Source organism: Vigna angularis, chromosome 2, assembly GCF_016808095.1.
Source record: "Vigna angularis cultivar LongXiaoDou No.4 chromosome 2, ASM1680809v1, whole genome shotgun sequence".
In the NCBI taxonomy this organism is placed as follows: domain Eukaryota; kingdom Viridiplantae; phylum Streptophyta; class Magnoliopsida; order Fabales; family Fabaceae; genus Vigna; species Vigna angularis.
This window is the reverse complement of record NC_068971.1, coordinates 22,425,624-22,449,323: the sequence shown is the minus strand read 5'-3', so window position 1 is coordinate 22,449,323 and position 23,700 is coordinate 22,425,624. Positions and strand designations below refer to the sequence as shown.

Genomic DNA, 23,700 nt, shown 5'->3' with positions numbered 1-23,700 from the left:
TCAGTCTTAATTGATCATCCTCATCAAATGACAAGATTAATAGATTACAAAATAAAAGTCATATTAATATTTAGTCAACAATAATCATAAATCAACCTACTAATATTAATATTAATTAAGATATAATTAAACTATGATTAAACCAAAAACAAAATTAAAAATCTATAACAACTATAAATACAAATTTAAGTATAATCATCCACACACATACATAACTGTACTTAGTATTTTTATCACTGCATTTAATATTCATTCTAATTAGGCACTTACTGATTTTAATATTAGAATATCTTTTGAAAATATCATCCAATTACAAACAACGCAGGACAACTATATGGACAATGGAAATACGTATTTAACAATATACAACTTAAAATAAGTTTTAAAGATAACTTTTGAACAATAAGAAAATTCAGGTATATTCATTGCCATTACTATATTAAGCAAATGTCAGAAACTAAACAGCACAAAACAGCTTACAAATGTTGTTGTAGACGTTATACAAGATCCTGCAGAGCGGTCACAATTTATCGAGAGAAAGCTGCTCCGAACTTTGAAGTATGCAAAAAAAAATAACAGTTATAGATTTTTCTCTCAAAGCAACACGTCAGGATGAATTCCCCAGGCGGGACAGGTATTCAAGTTACAGCTGATAACGAGCCTCCGTCAGCCAGGTTTCGGTCATATTAGACAAATTAGAAGTATTCACAATAACAAGGGAAAGATACTAATACACTGTAAAGCATTACTAACAACAAAATGAAAGACCCTGAAACAAAAATGCTCTCCAATCAAAATAGGCTACGTCATACTTCAATGATTACAAATTGCTGCGCTTGAAACTGCTGGAACTTTCCTGTTCTGAAAAACATTAATAAGAACAGAATAGTTAATTTTAATAAACAATTTGAATATATCAAAATGAAAAGAAAACTGCAGTACGCAGAGGCAACCTAAAAATAATCCGTATTTCCACTACAGGTATAACCAGCTTTGTTGTATATTCATTTCATCAATGGGCAACATTCCACAATATTCATAATTAAAAAAAAAAATCATTAATAGTTTACAAAAATATTCATATCCATAGGTATTTATTGATAAAATCTGTGAGGAATAAATAGTATATGCATATATTTATTATCTGTCAGATAGGGGGTGTGATATAATACTACGTGTACGGCAAGTATTAAAATTAAAATTAAAATTAAAATTTAATTTATATTTTATTAAGTTAAATTTAATTAAAATTAAAATTAATTTATATTTTATTAGATTAAATTTATTTATAATTTATATTATATCATATATATTATTTTGTAATTTTATTTATTTTATTTTAAAAATTTATAAAATATTTTTTTAATTATAATTTATATTTTATCATATATATTATTTTGTAATTTTATTTATTTTATTTTAAAAATTTATAAAATATTTTTTCTTAAATATTAGCAAGTATTTATGGATATCAACGCTTTTAAAATACTCACGAATATTTTTAAATATTTTTAAATATTTTTAAATAAGTATTCAACAAGTAACACAACAGGTAACGGATGAATTATTTTGTTATGGATTGGGTAATGAGTAGACAGTATCTATTCCAACTCGACCTATTATCATCTTAGGATCAACCTAGGTTTAGTTGTTGGAACTAAACGTTTCATGTAGAAGAGGAAAGAAGAAAGAATACTATAGCAGTATTATATACTGATAAGGTGTAATGGTGATACGAATACTAACACAAGGGTCCTATTGTAATGAGTAGACAGTATCTATTCCAACTCGACCTATTATCATCTTAGGATCAACCAAGGTTTAGTTGTTGGAACAAAACGTTTCATGTAGAAGAGGAAAGGAGAAAGAATACTATAGCAGTATTATATACTGATAAGGTGTAATGGTGATACGAATACTAACACAAGGGTCCTATTTATATAATGTTGATTATTAGGATGAAAGTATCCTCAATATTAACAATATCTTAAAAGATTTCCTATCATTTTAGTATATTTTTATTTCCTTATTTTGAAGAAGTTGATTATTACAAATAGAGTTGGTGAGAATGAAAATTATGTGGTTGTTATCAATAAAATGTAAATTATGTGTATTTCCTTACATAATTCAGATTAGTATCACGACTCTTAATTTTGAAAGCTTTGTTTCTGCTGCCACTATCACTGTCGTTGTGCACTACAAACCTTTGAGGTCAATGGTGGGACAAAAAGGTGTATAGGCAATCACAACTATGACAAACTCCCAACTTCGGCTCATAAGACCAACAGTTTGAGGTCAAATCTATCTTTAGATCCTAATGATCTTCCAAATGTATGGGTGTCTAATTGTTTAATGGCCGAAATTATTTGCAGTGGAGCTAGTACATTTGGAGGATCAAACCACATCGATGGTAGAGGACCAAGCTAATTTTGAAATTTGGGATAATAAAGACTCTCGAATCATGACTTGAATGTGACATTTCATGGTTACTGAGATAAGTTGAAACTACATGTTTTATTAGTATGCTAAAGAGATATAGAATGACTTAGATAACATTTTTCTTTGAAGAAGGATTTTGAATGGGTTGTAGATCGAACTAGATCAGTATCAGAAATTGAAAATATACAAAACAGATGCAGACACCCATGTTGAAGCCGTGTAAAGAGAAATAATCTTTAAATTGTTACATGGCTTGAACCATGAATATGTACCAAATATGGTACAAATATTAGGGAAAGAAAAATTGCCTCCACTATTAGAAGTACCTTTTAATGAAAGGGGAGAAGAAATTCGGGAGGTTATCATGCTTAATGGCAGAATCTTCAACACGAACTTTGCCACAGCAATACGAAAGAAGGTATTAAAGGGATCAAACATTGGAAGGAAGTCCCCTGCAAAAGGCAACCATGGAGAATGTTGTATTCCATAAAAGATCTAGGCATACTTAGGAAACATGTTTTAAACTTTATGGAAGAGATAAAGTCCTAGAGTGCATGGGAGACAACAAAGGAACCTCGCAGGTAAACCCAGTACAATTGATTTTATATCTCAGGGTGTTTGAATTATTGTTTTAGAAGCAACTGATCATATGACCTCATTTTCTGTGTTTTTCAATTCATATGTTAAGATGAATAGAGAACATGTTACGAAAAGGTTAACCCGTTCATGCAAGGACACAATTTCTTAACAAATGGCAGCCTGGTGAAATTGGAACTCCTCCTTGGTAGGAGCACGTTCCTCCATGAGTTTCGAACTCGAGACACTGGGTTCATTGCAAGGCACTCTGATATCATGTTATGAAAAGGTTAAATCATTTGTACAAGGACAAAAAATTCCTTAATAGAACTATTGAATATAGTGGAGAAGATTAGGAGAAATCTCCTTTATATGTTTAGCATTTATAATGTAAGATAAGGGTTAAACCTTAAATACAGAATGGGCTAAGTCCAATTAACAGAAACACACAACTTAACATCTAACACTCCCCCTCAAGCTGGAGCATATAAATCATATGTTCCAAGCTTGTTACAAAGATAGTCAATTCTAGGTCCTCGTAAGGACTTGGTGAATATGTGCCAACTAATTGCTTGAGTTAACGAACTCAGTCTTGATATCTCCGGATATGATTTTTTCTCTAATAAAATGACAATCAACTTCAATGTGCTTGGTTCTCTCATGGAAGACAGGGTTAGAGCTAATATGAAGAGCAGCTTGATTATCACATATAAGTGTCATGTGAGTGACATCTCCAAATTTTAATTCATTAAGTAATTGTTTAAGCCACACAAGCTCGCAAGTAGCAGATGCCATAGCTCTATATTCTGCTTCTACGTTGGACCTTGCCACAACACTTTGCTTCTTACTTTTCCAAGATACCAAGTTGCCACCAATAGAGACACAATATCCAGAAGTAGACCTCCTATCAGAAGGGGAACCAGCCCAATCAGCATCTGAATAGCAAACGATTTTTGTATCGTTGTTAGGGCCATATAGCAAACCTTTTCCAGGTGATCCTTTAATATACTTCAGTATGCGAACAACTGCATCCCAATGGTCTTCACATGGGGAGTTTAGAAATTGACTCACCACACTAACTGCGAAGGAAATGTCAGGACGCGTAACAGTAAGATAGTTTAATTTACCAACTAATCTTCTGTACCGTTCAGGATCTGAGAAAGGCTCCTCCTGATTTGGTAGGAGTTTGATGTTAGGGTCCATAGGTGACTCAATAGATTTACAGTTCATTAACCCTGTTTCCTCCAAGATGTCTAACGCATACTTCCTCTGAGATATGACAATACCATCATTGGATTGTGCTACTTCAATACCCAAAAAGTACCAGAGTTTGCCAAGATCTTTGGTTTGAAAATGATGACAAAGGTGTTGTTTCATCTGAGAGATGCCGAGATAGTCACTTCCTGTGAGAATAATATCATCGACATACACTATTAAGTAAATACATCCAGCACTTGAGTGGCGATAGAACACTGAATGATCCGCTTCACTGTGAAACATACCAAATTGTTGAACAACACAGCTGAATTTACCAAACTAGGGCCGAGGAGATTGTTTTAGGCTATATAAGGATTTGCGAAGACGACATACCAATCCAGATGACTCCCCCTGAGCAACAAAGCCAGACGGTTGCTCCATATAAATTTCTTCATGCAAATCACCATTTAGGAAAGCATTTTTGACATCAAGTTGGTAAAGAGGCCATTGTCGAAGAGCGGCCATGGCAATGAATAGGCGAACAGAGGTCATTTTTGCCACTGGAGAAAAAGTATCACCATAATCCAAACCAAAAATTTGTGTGTAGCCTTTGGCAACCAGTCAAGCTTTCAGACGATCAATTGTGCCATCAGGGCCAACCTTGATAGCATACCCACCTGCAACCAACAACAGACTTTCCAGATGGTAATTGGACAAGCTCCCAAGTTCCACTTTTCTGTAAAGCACTTAATTCATCCAGCATAGCTTGACGCCAGCCAGGATGAGTTAAGGCATCACCCACAGATTTAGGAATTGACACAGAAGAAATGGATGAGAGACAAGTGTAAAAAGATGGAGATAATCTATGGTAACTAAGAACAGTATAATGGGGGGAAGGGTTACGGGTAGAGCGTATACCTTTACGGAGGGCAATAGGCAAGTCAGACTCATTTGCTGGAGCCGGAGGAGACACAGGAGGCGACACTGGAAGTGAGTCACGAGGGAGACAATTGCGGCGACTATAAACCTGAAGGGGTGGTGGTGAAGGACGATCCTGTGGTGAATGAGAGTCTAAAGAAGGAGGAGACAAAATGGGTGGAGCATCACCAGGAGGATCACATATAAGAGGAATATCAACAGTAACAGGGAGAGGTACAAAACTAGAAGATAGATGTGTAAAGTAAAAAGAAGATTCATCAAAAGTGACATCAGCAGAGATAAAATGACGATTGAGGGAAGGGGAAAAACACTTATAGCCCTTTTGTGACCGTGGAAATCCTAAGAAGACACATTTGTGAGACCTAGGAGATAACTTATCAAGACCAAGACTAAAATCATGAACAAAACATGTAGACCCAAAAACTCTAAGAGGTAATGGGTGTAGAGGGTCTTGAGGAAATAAGATAGAATGAGGGATTTTGTTCTCTAGGACGGAAGATGGCATGCGGTTGATAAGATAACATGCCGTGAGAACAGCATCATCCCAAAAACGTGAGGGTACTTGACCATGAATGAGAAGGGTACGAGTTGTTTCAATAAGGTGTCTATTCTTGCGCTCAGCCACCCCATTTTGTTGAGGGGTATAAGCACATGAGGTTTGGTGAAGAATGCCATGAGAAGCCATAAAATGTTTAAACTGTTGAGAAAGGTATTCACGGCCATTATCACTGCGTAAAGTGCGAATAGAAACCCCAAACTGAGTTTTTATTTCATTGAAAAAAGTTTGAAAAATAGAAAACAACTCAGAACGATTCTTCATGAGAAACAACCAAGTACATCTGGAATAGTCATCAATAAAGGTAACAAAATACTGAAATCCTAAAGTTGACTTAACACGACTAGGTCCCCAAATATCAAAATGAACCAATGAAAAGGGGGATGACGCTCGTTGTGAAACACTACGAGGAAAGGAACTACGAGTATGTTTACCTAACTGACAAGACTCACACAACAAACTTGATAATTTGGACAGACTCGGAACAAGTTGCTGTAGTTTGGCAAGACTGGGATGACCTAACTGAGCATGAAGAAGGGATGGTGACTCCATGATTACGCCAGCATGTGGAGAAGGGCTGAGATGATATAGACCATGAGACTCACATCCTGTGCCAATCATGTGTTTCGAACTCCGGTCCTGCAACCAAACAGAATCTTTGGTAAATGAAATAACACAATTAAGGGAACGAGTTAGACGACTTACGGACAATAAGTTAAAAGGAGACCCAGGGACATAAAGTACAATATCAATGGATATGGACGGAAAAATATGAACAGTACCAATACCATGAGATGAGACTCTAGACCCATCAGCCATCGTTACCGAGGGTAAATTAACCGGACATGACAAGGAAGAAAACAAGGACTTGTTACCAGTGATATGATCGGTGGCGCCTGAGTCAAGGACCCAAGATCCAAGAGAGTGAGTCAGACCAACAAAAGGAGTACCTGTGCGTATAACAGAAGCAGATGTAGTGGAACTAGAGTGCTGACGGTCCTCATACCATCTGAGAAATTCCTGAAAGAGTAAAGGGTTATTTATGGTATTTGATAAAGTAGGAGGGTCTGCAGACGGTGATCGGGGAGGTGGATCAGAATTAGCCATTGCTATAGGTCGAGGAGGACGTCCATGAAGCGCATAACATCTATCAATTTTGTGGCCTAGCGTGCCACAGTGGTCACATTTTGGACGTCCTTTACCTGGTTGGCGAGACCGACTCCGATCATCAAGTTGGGCAGCCATGGAGAGGGAGAAACCCTAAAAAAATCCAAAGTGCTCCGATTGACGCAACGACCACAGATCCAGAAAGTGGGCGAGGAGGCGATCACGGCGGTTCTGATCGGCGGCGGAACTCTCCGGCGACGCGCCGGCACGCGCGGCGGGAAGTTGCGGCAGCAGTGACTGTTGCGGCGGCGTGTGGAGGCGCGTGGGTGGTCCGTTCGCCGTGATCTTTGTGCCACGGTGGTCGCCCGGCCGAGACGATTTCGATGGTGTGGTCGTCGGTCGATTCTGGAACTCCGGCGGCGGCGGCGGCAGCGACGGCAGCGGCGGCGACAACGGCGATGATGGGTACCAGAGACCGTGGAGTTGGCGGGAACTATTCCTGTGCTCTGATACCATATTGAATATAGTGGAGAAGATTAGGAGAAATCTCCCTTATGTGTTTAGCATACACATAGGGTAGTTTATTTATAATGTAAGATAAGGGTTAAACCCTAAATACATAATGGGCTAAGCCCAATTAACAGAAACACACAACTTAACATCTAACAAGAACAACCCATTTGTTATTGTTAGATATATTAGATTATTAGATATCTTATCTTTAGTTATTTTATTATTATTTTTTATTTGTATTTTGACCTTTATTATAGTGCGATAACAAGAACATGAAAGGACATGTAAAGAAGTGGATTTTAAGTCTAACACAATCTTACAATAGTTTGTAAGATGAAGTTATATATTATAAATTAGTTTTATCTTTAGTCGATGTGGGATTTCCAACACATTCCCTCACGCCAAACCATATACATTTCGAGCTTGAAACTAAGCATTAATAGGTGATTTGATGACAACCTGATAGAAAGTGAAACAATAGATCCAACAATTAACAAATTTTGCTAAGATAGACTCTAACCATGACTCTAATACCATGTTAAGAAGTTGACTTTAAGCATAACTCAACCTTACAAACCTGACTTGTAAGGTAAGATTTGCATCCACTTATATATTATAAATTGGTTTTCTCTCTTATCAATGTAAGGTTTCCAACAAAACCAAACATGTTAAAATTAGTGTGTGCTTCACCAAAGATAAACTTTGAATAAGGTCTTATGGTTACAACCCATGTTCATAGAGGACTTTAGATGGAGGACATTTTCACTGAGGGCTTTCTCAAGACAAATTTCAAGATCTTATAGGCAAACTAAGAATGATGTATATTTATTTACCAATTTGAAGGATAGTTTGTAAATTGAGGACTATTAGGATAAAAATATCCCCCATATCTCCATAGTAATTGAAAGAAAAATACTTTTAGAATCTTGTTTCTCTTTCAACATATTTTTGTTCCCTTATTTTAGAGAGTTTGATTGTTACAAATAACGGTTATAAGAATGTAGGTTGTTTGAGTGTTATTGTTGGAAATCTCATGTTGACTAGAGATAAGACCAATTTAGAGTATATAAATTAGGCAAACCTAATCTTACAAGCTAATTTTATAGGATAAAATTAGACTTAAAATTCCCTTCTTAACAGTTAATAATCATATAATTCTTTATTCCCTACATACATAGTTCAAGTGATATTGTTAGGTTTCTGGGTATGAAACCTAACTGTCTCATAGCAAACACTCACAATTGCACCCAAATGATAAGAAAAGAATGAATGCATGTATTCACATCAACAAATGTACACATATGGCAAGCTAACCGGGAGCCTAACCCCCCTCCACAGGCCAATGTCCTGTCTCTACTCAAACGAATACAAAAATCAATCCTCTCCCTGTACAGAACCCATTCCCTATTTATAAAGTTTCTCCTCCCCTTCCCACAAACTAACTAACTGTCAAATAACTCTTCCCTCCTAACTGTCCTCTCATTTCCTCTTCCTTCTATCCTAAACCCATTATATCCTATCACCCTATATCCTATCATTACACCCCGCTACAGAACAACCTTGTTCTCAAAGTTGGAACCGGGAAGCTTGATCTCTTGACTCCTCTTCATCATCGTGTTATCATATGAAGGGAACCCACTGGCTATTGCCATCCAATTCAGGTCTGCAGGCTTGGGTGGTGGCAAATCCTCCTCCAAAGACTTCCATTCTTCCTAGATTCTATTAGCTTCCAGCGTTCTGGTAAGATCTTTTCCAGAATCATAAGCCCTGAGAAAATGGTCTTCGATGTCTTTCAATGCTTCAAATAGCTCTCTCCCCCTACAGGTGTATCAAGAACTCCAAGCCCCCTTTTCTGTTCGTTGGCCAACCTCTTCACAGAATCCATCCTTCTCTCCCGGGCATTGATTCTTCCATCCACCCTTCCCTCCAAAGCCTTAATTCTTCCTTCCATCACGCTTCTCTCCCAATGATCCAACACTCCTCTCCTAAGGATATCCGGTAGCCCTCTCTGTTTGGATCTGGCAGTCCTCTCACGTTCAGATTCGGCGGTCTTCTCCCGTTCGGTTCCATCTGTCGTCTCACGTTCAGTTTCGGCCGTCCTCTCACATTCGGATCCGGCAATCCTCTCTCGTTCAGATCCGGCGATCCTCTCCCATTCGGATCCAGCAGTCCTCTTCTGTGCGGATCTGGCAGTCCTCTCCTGTTCGGATCTGGTTGTTCTCTCCCGTTTGGATCCGACAGTCCTCTCCCATTCGGTTTAGGCAATCCTCTCATGTTCGAATTCGACAGTCCTCTTCCGTTCGGATCTGGCAATCCTCTCCTGTTCGGACCTTGGACGTATTTTTCTGCAGTCTCCGACTACTTAATGGTCGTCAACCTTTCAAAGATTGTACCCTTGTTCCTTCCTCCAAATCGCACCACCATAGCTTCCTTCTGTCCTTCCTAAGAACGATTCTTGGCTTTAGCCTTCTAGGCCCGAACCCAATACCCAACATTTCCCTCCATGCTAATGTATGCCACATGCAGTTTTTCTTCCTCTATCACCTCCTGGGTCTCAAAAACTTTCTCCACCCTAGCAATCCACCCCATAGGATCAAACCCTTCGAAAGTGGGTAGTTCTACCCTTTTTACCCAATTAGGTTGGGCGTCTCCTCGGTCTTCATCTAGTTCCTCCTCCGAGCTCTCTCTTCTCCTTCTCTGATTCTCGTTAACAGAATGTTGATCTCCATCTATAGACCCTAGACTGCCTTCCAATCCTTTTTCCTGGTTCCACACCCTTCCTCCAAGAACTCGCAGGAGTTCTCTAGTTTCCTATCGCATTTCTTGCATATTTCTTCTCCATTCTGCCATGCTCATTTTTGGTTTTCTCCTACTCATCTTTTGTTCGCTGGTCCTTCTCTCCAAGGAATTGTCTCTTCCTTCCATGCTTCCACCCTTTCTTGATCACTTCTTGATCCGCAAGCTTTGATCCGACCGTCCTCTCCTAAGGGTAATCCGGCGACGCTCCCTTGATGATCTGACGGTGCTCCCTTGATGATCTGACGGCGCTCCCTTGATGATCCGACAGCGCTCCCTTGATGATCCGACGGGTCGGACCAATTTGTTAGGTTTCTGGGTATGAAACCTAACTGTCTCACAACACACACTCACACAATTGCACCCAAATGGTAAGAAAAGAATGAATGTATGTATTCACATCAACAAATGTACACGTATGGCAAGCTAACCGGGAGCCTAACCCCCCTCCACAGGCCAATGTCCTGTCTCTACTCAAACGAATACAAAAATCAATCCTCTCCCTGTACAAAACCCATTCCCTATTTATAAAGTTTTTCTTCCTCTTCCCACTAACTAACTAACTAACTGTCAAATAACTCTTCCCTCCTAACTGTCCTCTCATTTTCTCTTCCTTCTATCCTAAACCCATTATATCCTATCACCCTATATCCTATCAGATATTATGATAAAAGCCCAAGCATAAACATATAGAAGTGTACTAGGGGGAGGAGGATAAGGGACCTCCTAAACAAAGAACGAAAACAGAAAGCAACTAAGAGAAAAGTAATTGAGCAAAGATTCCCAACATAAGCCCACCAAAAACATACCTTTCAAGAATATGATTCAATTGAATACAATTTGACAGGTTTCAAAGTTCCTTTGAAGTATAGATAAATGCCTGCGGATTTGGAGTTTTTCCTCGGAACTTAAGGAGCTTGATAAGTAGATAGTCATTGTCTCTAACACTCTAGCATTTTGCATAATATACCCTACAAAATCCAGCTCGGTTTCCAATCCTTGATATTCTCTGAGGCAAAACGTTTTGAGATGTAAAAGGCATTCAGGAACGAGGAGTGGATGGCTCCACCTTGACTCTTGTCCCTTCCCATATTTTTGTGGTTCCTGCAATAACACCGAATGTTCTCAATTAGAAGTTAAAATTATAAAATAGAATTCGCTTTTCAACTCAGCAAACCTTGTTGATGATAAGAACTTCCAGCTTGTGGGAACGTTGAAGCAAGTTTGCTAACAAATCCCATGAATAGCTTCCAAATGAAATTTCGAGCTGGGTTAATTTGTCAAACACCGGAATATCAATGGCAGAAGCGTGCTTCAAACACTGCATACAAAAGTTACGAAAAAAAAATATTAAAAAATTAATAAAAAAAGTTTAAAAAAACTGAAACCTACACAGGGAATCATTACATTCAGTAAGAAAATTAAAACCAAAATTAAACTGAAGTAACAAGAGCACGGAAAACAATAGAAGGCATCATTTTTAATAGTAAGTATGAGAATTTTTCTTAAATTGCCCGAGTGAGATTTACAGATGACAATACGGACCAACTTCACCATCATCAATCTGCCATGGTCACCAAAATAATAGAAAAAAAATGGGACAATGGAAATAGAAAACTTCTAAACAAAACAAATAAACATCAATCTTGTTTGTTATTGCTACTTCAAAGTCCCATTTATTACTGGTAGATATATTGCATTTTATGTTAATTAGGAAAACATAGTCCCTATGTTAGTGAAAGCTAATTCTAAGAAATATCATTCTTTTAGGGAATCTTCCAATTGATTGACCAATCCAAATTATATCAAATCCTATAACTATATATTCCAATTAGATTATTATATTATCTATCTAATAGGAATATTAAAAAGATAAGTATGTTATTTTTACATATTCATTTGAACTTGAGCTTAGTCCACATTTTCATTATGATAAATACATTACCCTATGTATATTTTCTATACAAGGGAAATTAATCATATACTTAGTTTTACTATATTCAATAATTACCTTCACAACTTGTAGCACATAATACTTACATAGAATCTTATATAATATTTAATATATCTATACAAAATGAACATATTTTCTACTTTTTTGGGTTTTTAACCAAAAATGCCCTATGGGATGATCCGCCCCAACCTATTATAAACTCATTTTGGACTGGTTCTAGGCTGGTGAGTTGAGTTCTTTAACCCCTGCCTCTCTAAAAGTCATTCCTATCAAGAGTTCACCCAACCGTATGCTCCAAATTATAAGCATGTGGACTACATTATTAATAAATAATAAATACAATACAATTTACAGGACAAATTAGATAACCCCATATCCTATATACATTGAACATATTCTAATTGAATATTAATGATTCAATTTCCAACACTACCACCTCAAGCAGATGAATAGGGGGCATTGTATATCCCCAATTTAGATGTTAATCTTCGATAAAATGTCAAACCACCTCAATGTGATTAGTTTTACCATATGTTGAACTGGAATCTCAGAAAAGATAATTATTGACTTATTATCACAATAGAATCATAAATTCATCCCATTTAATCTTTAAAAATAATCTGAAGCCAAGAAATACACAAATACCTTGTGCCATATCTTAAACAATAGAACAAGCCACTATATTAAACTTTTTAACACTCTAGATTACAAGATTGCATTTAAGAAAGTATAGTCCTTGTACTGATTCTGAAGTCAATGGCTGACCCTACATAATAAGCATCAGTATAAGCCCTAAGAGTTGCATTACCGTTCCTTTCAAATAAAATTACTCTTCCAGGATTTCCCTTGAGATACTGCAATTTCTTTTAGTATAAATGGCCACCTCTTAAGTTATGCATCAACTGACTAACCAAACTTACAAATGCAATATCCAATCTAGTGTTAGGCAAACTAATTTCCAACAAATGTTAATACATCTTATTATCTGTCATTACACCATCATCTACTCTACCCAAGTTATGGCTCAATCAATAGGAGTACTCACAAGTTTACGATAGATCCCATTAGTTTATGCAAAATCTTAGCAACTAGACTTGCTTTGTACCTTTAAATTGACCAATTTGCTTTATATTTTACTGAGGAAATCCATTCAGAACCAATAGAGTCTTTTCTTCAGATAATTGACAAACATGATTTATTCTTCTCCAATACCTTGATTTCTATATCCATGGCCTGCTTCCAATTTTTATTTGACAATGGCTCAACAGCATTAATGGAAATTGGGTAGTGTCAAGGTTTGTGTTAAGAAGTAGACTTTAAGCCTAACTCAACCCCATAAAACCAGCTTCTAAGGTGAGGTTTGCACCCACTTAAATACTATAAATTGGCCTTATCTCTAGTCGATGTGGGACTTCCAACAGTTTGCAATAAAGGAAATATGGGATGGTGAATTTGTTTGAAATGATAGATAATTTGATGACCTAGTGGCTTTTGGGTGCAATTCTGAAGGCAATAGGGAGGTCATGATTATCCTTAACTACAGGGATTACTGTTTCAATTTGAGAGGCTGAAAATCATAACCTAGAATATTAGAATTTTTCATCTGATCAAATGTACGGGAGTTGGGTTGGTCTCTTGGATATGTATCAGTTCAGGGATGGCACGCAACCATTTTTTCATACACCAAATTCTTTTCATACCTATCATTTCTAGATCTAATTTCAGGTGCTGCTTCCTTTCACTCAAATTCGTGGGAATTTGATTTGAGCTAGCAAGACCAAATGCTTCAAGTTGAATCCCCTAATCACCCTAACATGCTAAAGTTAAAAACAAACAAAAATACTGTAAGTTGCAATTTAGGGTTAGGTCAGTTCTGGTTGTGATTTGGATCATCTATTTTTTTCTGACCCACTAGATGCCTACACAACCAAGAGCAGAACAAATTTTAGAACTGTAGTATGGCATGAAAGCACCACTCCAGCCAGGCACGATGGCCTTTGGAGGAGTGACAGGGTCTAGCAACTCCTTTTGAGGCCAAACAGATCCTACACAAGAATTGTGCTATGCTTCTCCATATCATAATTCTTGCAACTCAGGTCAGATCTGCTTCATGGAATTAATTTTGCGATATGAACACCACCAAAATGATCGCTCACCAATTCATATCACCCATGAACCCACATTCATTCCCTTTCACAAACAGCTTAAACTACAACTCTCAGGCTGCACAGTTTTTCCAGTTAAAATCAACAACAAAATTATTAATTGCCATAGAAAATAATGAGAAATCCAATCACCCTTACAGAGGACAAAAAAAGAGCCTCGAAGGATAAAGAACAGAGGTCCAGGAGCTTAAAAACACAGAAAATAGCATGGCCAAGAACCAAGAAATTGAAAACCCATTTATGCCAAAAGGAGGAACTGATACCATAACAAAATAATATTTAACTGAAATCACTTATTCATTTATGAATCTATTCAGCTTAAAAAATAGTAGAAAATTCTCTACCTGAAGATTTACCGTTTACAACAAATAACAAGTATTACTCTAATTCTTATGTCCTGATTTCGCTCCATAGTAGAAATCCCTATCAATACGATTAGTAGGCAGATTCAAGATTTCCCGTCATTCCGTGTTTCTACAATATAAATTGGAAAAAATTAAACATACTTATAGGCAAGAAGATTTCTATGCCAGCAATAATATCACAGACAATTCCTCGACTAACAACATTTTTGGAAAAAAAAAATAATCCTTCCTTCATGCTCAAGACATTTGTACTTCTAGCCTTTATGAACCAAGGAGTACCTAATAAATATGCGGCCCTTTCATCTGAGTTCAAATTTGAAGGACTTGAAAAGTTAACAAGAAAGGATAACGAGCACTGGTGAATTGAAATCCGGAATCTAAGTTGTAAGCATTCTAAATGGAATTTGATTGCCCAAGGATGCTGCAAGACTCTGTTTGATAAGAAAGGTGGCTGCTGGGACAGCATAATCCTAAAACATAATGTTAGTTAGGCATTAAAAATGTGAAATCTGTTTCAATTGACCATTCTGGTGATGGGTATGGAGATAAGTCTACAGGTGATACCCAGCCAAGAAAGCCAATGGGTGAAGTGTCTGCACTCTCCACTTGCCTCTGATCAATTTGAACTGACTTCAGAGATTTCCCATTTTGCAGATCTGTCATAGACTTAAACTTTAGGAAAAGTGCATCTGATTAGTAGCTCTATAGGATACAACCACGTGAACCTTGAATGAGAACCAAGAATGGTCGATAACTAACAAGAATAACTGATTATTCAACTACGGGATTGCCCCCAAACATCAATGACCATATCTTCCAGCACATTAGTGTAACAAGTTGTAGTAGATAAAGAGGGAATGCAAAGATCTTATACTCAACATGTACAGAGATCAGACACTTTTATTTGGTAATGAACTTTTACACAGTTGAAAGATTTTCGCAAATGCTTGTGATCAGGATATCTGCAATGGCAAATGGTACATGTACAGTGTTTACAATGAGCTGGTAATGTCAGGTGTAGTGAGTGTGAGGACAAGAGACTGACAGCTACAACGAATAGGGGAAGCTGTATCATTATATAGCAAAAAATGTTAAGGAGACTGATAGAACTTATACTAGAATAAGAAAGGAAGACACAATCTTGAATTTTATTGCCCTCCTTAATTCCAGTCCCGTACCAATGCAGTAAGGAGGCAGTTAAGGAATAGAAAGAATACAGCAGTACACAATTACAATCAGAGGTTATTTGAGAGACCTCACTCTCCAACTGTCCTTCTATTTGCTTCTCTCCAAAAAGCCCCTTACTAACTCTCCCATAACTATGTATAATAGTTCAGATACAATTACAACTGTACTAACTACCTTGCCCTTTCCTTCTCTTATACACTATACTGAACCTATCAAAGAGAATGGCAAATTGGAACTGGTGCAACAGCTCTTGGAAAGACAAGATTTGAGAATTTATATAGTTCATCCTTCCCATGTATGTCATCCAAAAGCATCGTCCTCGACTCTTAAAATTTAACTAGGCAATGAAAGGGAGAAACTCAAAGGATTACATGACTATCTTGAGCAAATTGTGACAATGACAACTTTTAGTTATCTCAGGAACCAAATGTTATTTTTTTAGAGAGTGATGTGTTGGATAGTAGGAAGATTGGAATGATGTGGAACCAACTAGTAAAAAGGACAAACTTTTCTCAACACAATATAATCTGTGACTCAGGTATTCAGAAGAAGGCTCCATGGATCTAAAGTAACATGGTGCATGGGACCCAAGTTCACGTACCAGGCCCAAGAGAAATATGTCACAAAACCAGTAGTTAGAGCCAGAGCCCAAGGGATGGAGTTAACCATAGGAGCGTGTGTTAGCACAATGATGAATCTGATTTCATGTGGCAGCTTCCAATGAAGGATCAAGGCATAAATTGATGAGGCCATGGGAGTAGCAAAGGAGCGAGCGGGAAAACATACTATTAGCACATGTGTTGAGCTTATAGGAATATTCAGAGAAGTTAAAGCCACATTGTGCTTCAGTGAAAACTTAGTGGCACCATGACCTGATTTGTGGCACATCAGACATTGGATTGAGCTACAACCACCAAAGTGACATCAACCTCAGCTACAAGCTCTTCCATTACAAGCTACCACCACCACTCCTCAAAATTAACTGCTATTATTAGGGTCAACCCGAGGAAGGCCATAGGAATTTCTAGACTGGTTAGTCACAAACAGCTGAACACCAGAATGAGATGGTGCATGGTAAAAACATAGCTGAACTAAGGATGAAGGTTGAACATCAAAATGTGCAATATTAACAGACAACAGTTCCTGAAGAGCACCATGTTCCTTTTAAAACTTGGGTCGAGTGCAAGGAGAAGTCACTCCATTTTAGTCACTAAGAGTGTCAAGAAAGGCCAACAAAAATAGCCTCAAAATTATTGCAACAACATAGTATACTGGACCTCCAATGGCAAAAAATGAGTTCTACCAGGGGTCTGTGCACCGGAATTCTGAGACAAACTTGCTCATTTCTTAATCATTTGAATCTCTTAAGTAGAACTGAGTGGACTTTGATGCATGAGCACATGAAAATGGCTATGAATTTCATTCCAAACAAGCTTGATAGGAGCGAAAAATTCCAGCAATGCAAGCTAAAATCGAATTAGAAAGTTGAAGTTTATGCCCTCCAATGACTGAGTCAACTTGTTGTAGTGACTATAAGATGTTCTTCCAGTGGAGTTTGACAAGAATAGAGTGTAGTGAGAGAAGGTAATTGTTGGGCTGGCAGAGATTGAAATTTACCGAGAATCATATGGTGAGGATCGAGAGAAGGGAATGAATTTTGCCAATTGTTGAAATAAAAGAGAGACTGACTTATCACATTGACTACAAAAGAGATGGTAAGGCAAAGATAATTCAGATTTCCAACTAGTCTCCTATTTCCCATAGATTTGAATGTGGCTACCCTTGGCTTGGTAGAAGGTTAACATTGGGAACCATAGGTGTGTCAAGGGGCTTGAAATTCAATAGCTTAGTCTCCTCTAAAATATTCAAATCATACTTCTACTGGTAAGTTACAATTCCATTGTTAGGATTGTGCTAACTCAATTCCTAGTAAGCATCTGAGTTTTGTTAAGGTCTCCTTCTAAAAATGATGACAAAGGTATTATTTTATCTGTAATATGCCATGATAATTGCTACTTATAAGAGCAATGAAGTCAAATGAAAAATACCATGGAAGGACAAGAAAATCTGAAAGGGATGGAAAAGGTACTCACGAGCATTATCACATCAAAAAGTACAATTAGAAAGACCAAATTGATTTTTAACTTCTTTATAAAAGGGTTGAAATATGAAAAACAACTCAACGATTTTTCATAAAAAAACAATCAAATTCATCAAGAATAATCATCATCAACAAATTACAAAATATTGAAATCTTGCACTACACCTAACACGATCCAGTTCCCAAATATCTAATTGAACTGAAGCAAAAGAAGACGAAGCTTGTTTGGGGATAGTCTTAGTAAACAAACTACGACTATATTTTCCTAATTGAGATCACTCACAACAAAGTAAACAACTTACACAAACATTGTACAAGGTGTTAAATCTTGGTAAGGATAGGATGGCCTAAATGTGGAGGGATGAGACACCCGAAATCTACCCCCAAGCCAACATTACCAGATTTTTGTGTTTTTGTGGTAGAGATAAAGGCCATAATCATGAGTCTCACACCTAGTGTCGATCATCCTTTCCAAACTTTGATCTTGTAAGAAAACAAAATCTTGTTAAAAGAAATAAGACAATCAAGAGAACAAGTGAGACGACTAAGGGATAAAAAATCAAACAGAGACCCAAGGACATAGAGAACATTGTCAAGGGAGAGAAAAGGAAGAAGATGGACAATACCAACATCACAAGAGGTGGCACAAGGGCCATTGACCATAGTGACAAAGGTTGAAAGACTAGAAGTGGAAAGAGACTTGTTAACAAATAAGAGACTTACTCCCTGGTGGCACCAAACTTAAGGACCGAAGAACTAAGAGAGACATAGTGAATGAGACCAACAAAGGAGGTGTTTGTTTGTACAACAAAAGCAGTGAATTAGAGGCCTAACATTCCTCATAACATTTTAGGAAGAAATCGTTTAAGAGGCCAAAGGTTCAAAACTATTAGATGAAGGGGCACCAGAATTCGGTTGAATAGGGGCAACCTAAGCAAAAGTAGCCAACTGAGTAGGGCAACCACATAGGGCATAACATCAGTCAATGGTGCCACCAAGTTTTTGATAACTATAACACTAGAGACGACCTCTCACTGGTTTGGGAGAGCAATTGCATCCATCACATTAAGATACCCAGGCAGAGGAGTCCCCAAGGGGTTAGAAGTAGGTATGTCAAGTGATAATTAGCACGACACACATAACAAGGTGAACCACACAAAGTTCAACATAGGCACTACCAGAGACCTAAATATTTGATCACAAACTGAAGAATGCCGATTGGGAATCCCATACAAGGCCATCAACAAAATAATGGTTTGGCATTGCTTGATTTCCTAGGTAAGAGTGGCAATAGGAAGCAATAATTCATTGAAGTTGCATAGAAGACCATAAACCTTTTCCAATTATTTAGCCATGGGCCTATCAAGGCGTCTGGGGTGATGATAGTCATAAGATTCTAGTAAACACCATAGAGGTATTGAGTATCATTGGTGCATAGTAATTGGACTTTCCCTCAAACCCTAGGGAAAATCTGCTTCAAGGTAGGATAAATAGTTGACTTAAAAACACTACAAACTTGGACATCAACTTTGGATAATTGAGGACGATCTTATGCATCATTTCAGGTTGTTGTCTAAGTGAGATGATCAACATAATATTAAGCTAGGCCTAATATCAGAGGCCCCAAGTCTCATAATTCTTGTCATCTAACTTGTCAATGGAGTGTGGGACATTAACATTAATTGAAGATTGAGAATTCAAATCTAGCATTGGTAGAAGTCATTGGACGGCTAGCTTTGTAAGTGGTGGGCTGAGTTTATTTGCTTTTGGGTGACTTTTGGTTGCAACAATTTCAGTTACAATCAGCCATTACGTAGTGAGATCGTTATTAGCTTAAGTGGATCATTAGCTAAAGTGGGATGTAATTGCAATTAATGAATCCTTTGTAATTCAGATGGCTAAAGCTTCTATATAAGCTAAACCATTTTTATCAATGAAACAAGTTGAGTTTTATTCAGAAAAATTAGAGTTTATCTCTTTTATTTTAGTGAGAGTGATTCTCCTCTTGAATGATTCAAAAACTTTTGGCTGTATCAAAGGACTTTCCCATCCTTTGTGTTGCCTCCCTTGGAAAGAGTGATTCTTTCCTTCCACCTTTCATATTCACCTCTTGTCCTTTCTTCACCCCAATTCAGAAAACTCAATTCTACCCAGATTTATCTCATGGTCATTACTCTCAATCTACTCTCCCCAATTGTGTGGTTTTTTAGCCTAAATTGAAGTTCAAAACGAGAACTTTCACCTCATTTTGGAATCACTTCAATTGGAGTTCTACATCTCAAGATAACAACGTATTTTAAATATTGTCCAACCTAGAATTTCAGCCATGGTCCAATCCACCTTCTCACTAATTTTCCAAATTTCCTATAAAGTTCTAACTCTAAAGATCCTAAATCAACCCTTGTGCAAATGGGGTTCACATCAAACACCTACAAGAAAGAGAAGAAGCCACCCCCAAAGAGAGGGGAACCAACAATGCAGTACGAGATCAAAGGAGTGGTCAAGGTAGGTTCAGCACTAGTGAGAACCAACAAAAAGGTGGTTGGACACATCGCCACTAGTGACTTCTGACAGTGTTTAGAGAGAGAAGTTGCATGAACTTCTAGGTGCACATGCAAGCACATCAAAGCTCTGGTGACTACGACTCTTTGGTCACCTGGGCAAGGTGACTCTGGCAGTGAGGTCACCATTAAAAAATGTAGCAGTGGACAGCAACAACAATTGCATAAATTGCTAAACAGAGAGTAACAACAAGGGGAGAAGGCCAGAACATGATTTCTAGGAAAAATTTGGCACCAATGGACAATTGGTCCACCAAGAGAACAAGGATTCACTAGGCTCTAGATATCATGCAAGAATATAAGATGAATTTATAAAATCAGGAATTTTGCAGCACAACAAGAATTAATCTCAATTTCTAACTGGCTTAACAAGTTAACAGGTTGAGCAAACATAACAATCATAATACTAGATTACTCTGAAACCTTCACATCATACCTAATAACAAATTATTCTATAATAACTGCCTCATACAAAACCAATACATAATAAAGTTTGATATTTTTCTACAGTGGTCCCTGTTGCAGCATAAAGAAGTGAAGGAACTATTAGCAGCTCCACAATTGGTAGAGAACTTTTGCTAGGATTGGTTTGTAGTTAGGATTCACAATTGTAATGCACGGAACTTGGGTCACACATCAGAAGTATGGGATTCTGGTGAGGGGTATATAAGACTTCAGACTCTCAACAACTAAATTAGTTACCTTTTGAGGTGTGGTTATCCCAAGGTTCTTATTGACTTCACTATTGAGATATGGAGCACCTAAATAGCAGGGTATATCCATTGTATAGGGAGCCAAATTTCCTGTTGTAATAATATTGAAACCCAACTTTTTCCCCAACAGCACCAATTTTGGGACTTAGGTTAAAACTAATTTGAGAATTAGAAGGAGCGCCACATGAAAACAGTTGCTTCATTGAAACTAACTATAGGTCTGTAACACTGTTTTACATCACTTCAACCTGTCTTTGCCCTTGCTCTGTCTCATTTCCAACCCTCGAATTAGTATTGCATACATCCTCATCCTTCTATTGATGAGGTGTAGTCCACTGCCGCTCCCAAAACAATTGTCCGTGCACACACATACCCCTCCTTGGGATCTTTCTCCCTTCCAGTTCATTTGTTTTGCTTGTGAAACATAAGTCCTTTTTATTTCCACTATTAACCACCACAAAAACCCCCATTCCACTACCACACCCAAAACAATGTACCAAATCAGTGCAATACCGGGCAACAAACATTGAAACAACAACGCTAGTCACCACCTATATCCGTTTTAAAAGAGTACCGTTAACTCGTTCGTAATTTTCATAACACATCCCATAAAAACACCAAATTCAATGCAACATCTTGTTATCTTATGCAAGAAACAACTAAACTCAGTATGAACCTTGAGTTCAAGGAACAAATTGAACCATATACACATGATGTATGGTACTTAAATAAGGGTAGGGTGGAGAAGCGTCGTACCGCAACTGTACAGGGAGAAAGCGAGAGGCACCTAACGTGAGAAAGCGCTTGGAAAATGAGAAGCATGGACTTCAGGCACCTCTCCTTCCACGAAAACCCAATTTTCGCACGCGTCAAGTGTTTCAAACTAAGCTCGAAATTGCCCTCGGCACAAACGACGCCTCCGCAAGCATCGTTGTAAGTGGATTCCAGCACCAAGTCCTCCAGCGCGGGGCACCCAGCAAGAAGCTTCACCACGTAATCGTGGCACCCGAACAGAACCCTATCCCCCACGTGCAAAGCCCTCAGCAGAGGCAAGCGCACGGAGAACGAGGCGAGCGCGTTGAAGAACACGCCGTTGAGCTTCATGGCTGAAACAGTGTCGCAGTTGAAGAGGCGCCGCGGGAGCGCCACGTAGCGCGACAGCGAAAGCGAGAGCTCCACGCTCTCCACCCTCCGCCGCGCCACATGACACAGCCACGTCGCGATGTCGCGCGCGGAGGAGTTCGGATTCGCACAACGGAGCCGGAACCGCTGGATTGCCGGCGCGTCGTGCAGTAGAAGCACCGAGTACACAAACTCCGCGAAGCCCGCGGGACCGAGGCGGGACTCCGGAGAGGACTCGTCGTCGAGGTCGAGGACCGACACGGCCGGCCACAGTGGCCGCCACCGCTTCGCGAGAATGCCAGTGACCACTGCCTGTTTGGTTGGAAGAAGAGAGAGGATTTGGAGAAGCAGCACGTCCGGAAGCTGACTAATTCTGTCATCACCGGCATGTGGCGGCCGTCGCTTCAACGGTGATTCGGAGGATTCCACCATGGGTCCTGGTGGTGGGGTTAATTGGAAGAAGAGAAGGGTGTGAAGCTGCTATTGTCCAGTTTTGTTGTTTTGTAAATAAGAATTGGCATATTGCACTGCATACTTAATATTGCTGTTTTCTTTTACTTTCCTATTTTGTTTTCTATCACCAGAATCTCCCTTTACCCATGTCACCCTCATTCAATGCTTTTTCTCTGGTATTTGTTGCTTTTTTATTTTCTCTTTTACTCTTTTCTTAATTTACTTTTTTTTTCTAAATTTTTCAGTATTTTTTTCTTTCAACTGATACTAATTTTGTTCATACTATGAACTTTGACTCTATTGTCAAATACTACTGTGAAACGTAAACATGTTATAATACTCTTTATATTTTATTGGTATGCATTCTAAAGCTTCATTTATGGAGAAGTTTTGAATATGCGTTAGAGTTTAGAAACAATTTATATATCAAAATTAACTGAACTGAAAAATCAATTATACCAGTGATGTTGTGTGAGCATTAAGAGTACATGTTTATCTGATTAGATTTATAAATTACCTTAACTTTGTTATTACTTCCCTAATAGTATTAAGTTTAATAACTAAGATGAATAATAAAGACTGAGTACAAATTATGATTTTTTAAAATATTGAATTAATTTTTAATATTTACAATTTTATTATTTAAATTTAAAATAAAATATTCAATCATTTAGAGTAAATGTTGAGAGTGGACATAAATAACTTTTATATATTTACATACATATAGAAAAAAATATTAAACCTTATAGTTAGATTTCCATATACTTATCTTAATTTTCCATTGAGTTTATAAAATAAGTTCTAATCTTATTAAAAAATATTTACTAGCAATCCAAAAAACTATGAACAAAAGAAAATGGAGGGATTCAACTTGTCATTTACAACTTTAATACATAATTGTTCATTATTGTTGTTCATGTAAATTATGAAAAATCCCAAGCCTTCTATGTTTTAG

The 23,700-nt window shown here is 37.7% G+C and overlaps 1 protein-coding gene across 2 annotated transcripts; it reads right to left on the bottom strand.

Annotated features, from left to right (window-relative positions):
• Positions 1–393: 393 nt before the first annotated feature.
• Positions 394–22,841, bottom strand: LOC108329652 (F-box/FBD/LRR-repeat protein At5g56420). 2 transcript variants are annotated; one of them, XR_001832251.2, is made up of 5 exons: positions 21,927–22,841; positions 11,301–11,444; positions 10,933–11,227; positions 2,766–2,891; positions 394–861 (listed from the first exon to the last, which is right to left on the bottom strand). XR_001832251.2 is itself a non-coding variant. In XM_017563971.2 (4 exons), the coding sequence occupies exons 1-3, from the start codon at positions 22,722–22,724 to the stop codon at positions 10,949–10,951; spliced, it is 1,221 nt and encodes a 406-aa protein (XP_017419460.1). In that variant the 5' UTR covers positions 22,725–22,838; the 3' UTR covers positions 394–861; positions 10,933–10,948. The 2 variants fall into 2 exon arrangements, 1 of the variants encoding a protein (XP_017419460.1); XM_017563971.2 differs by lacking the exon at positions 2,766–2,891 and having other exon boundaries at positions 21,927–22,838.
• Between the last annotated feature and the right edge of the window lie 859 nt (positions 22,842–23,700).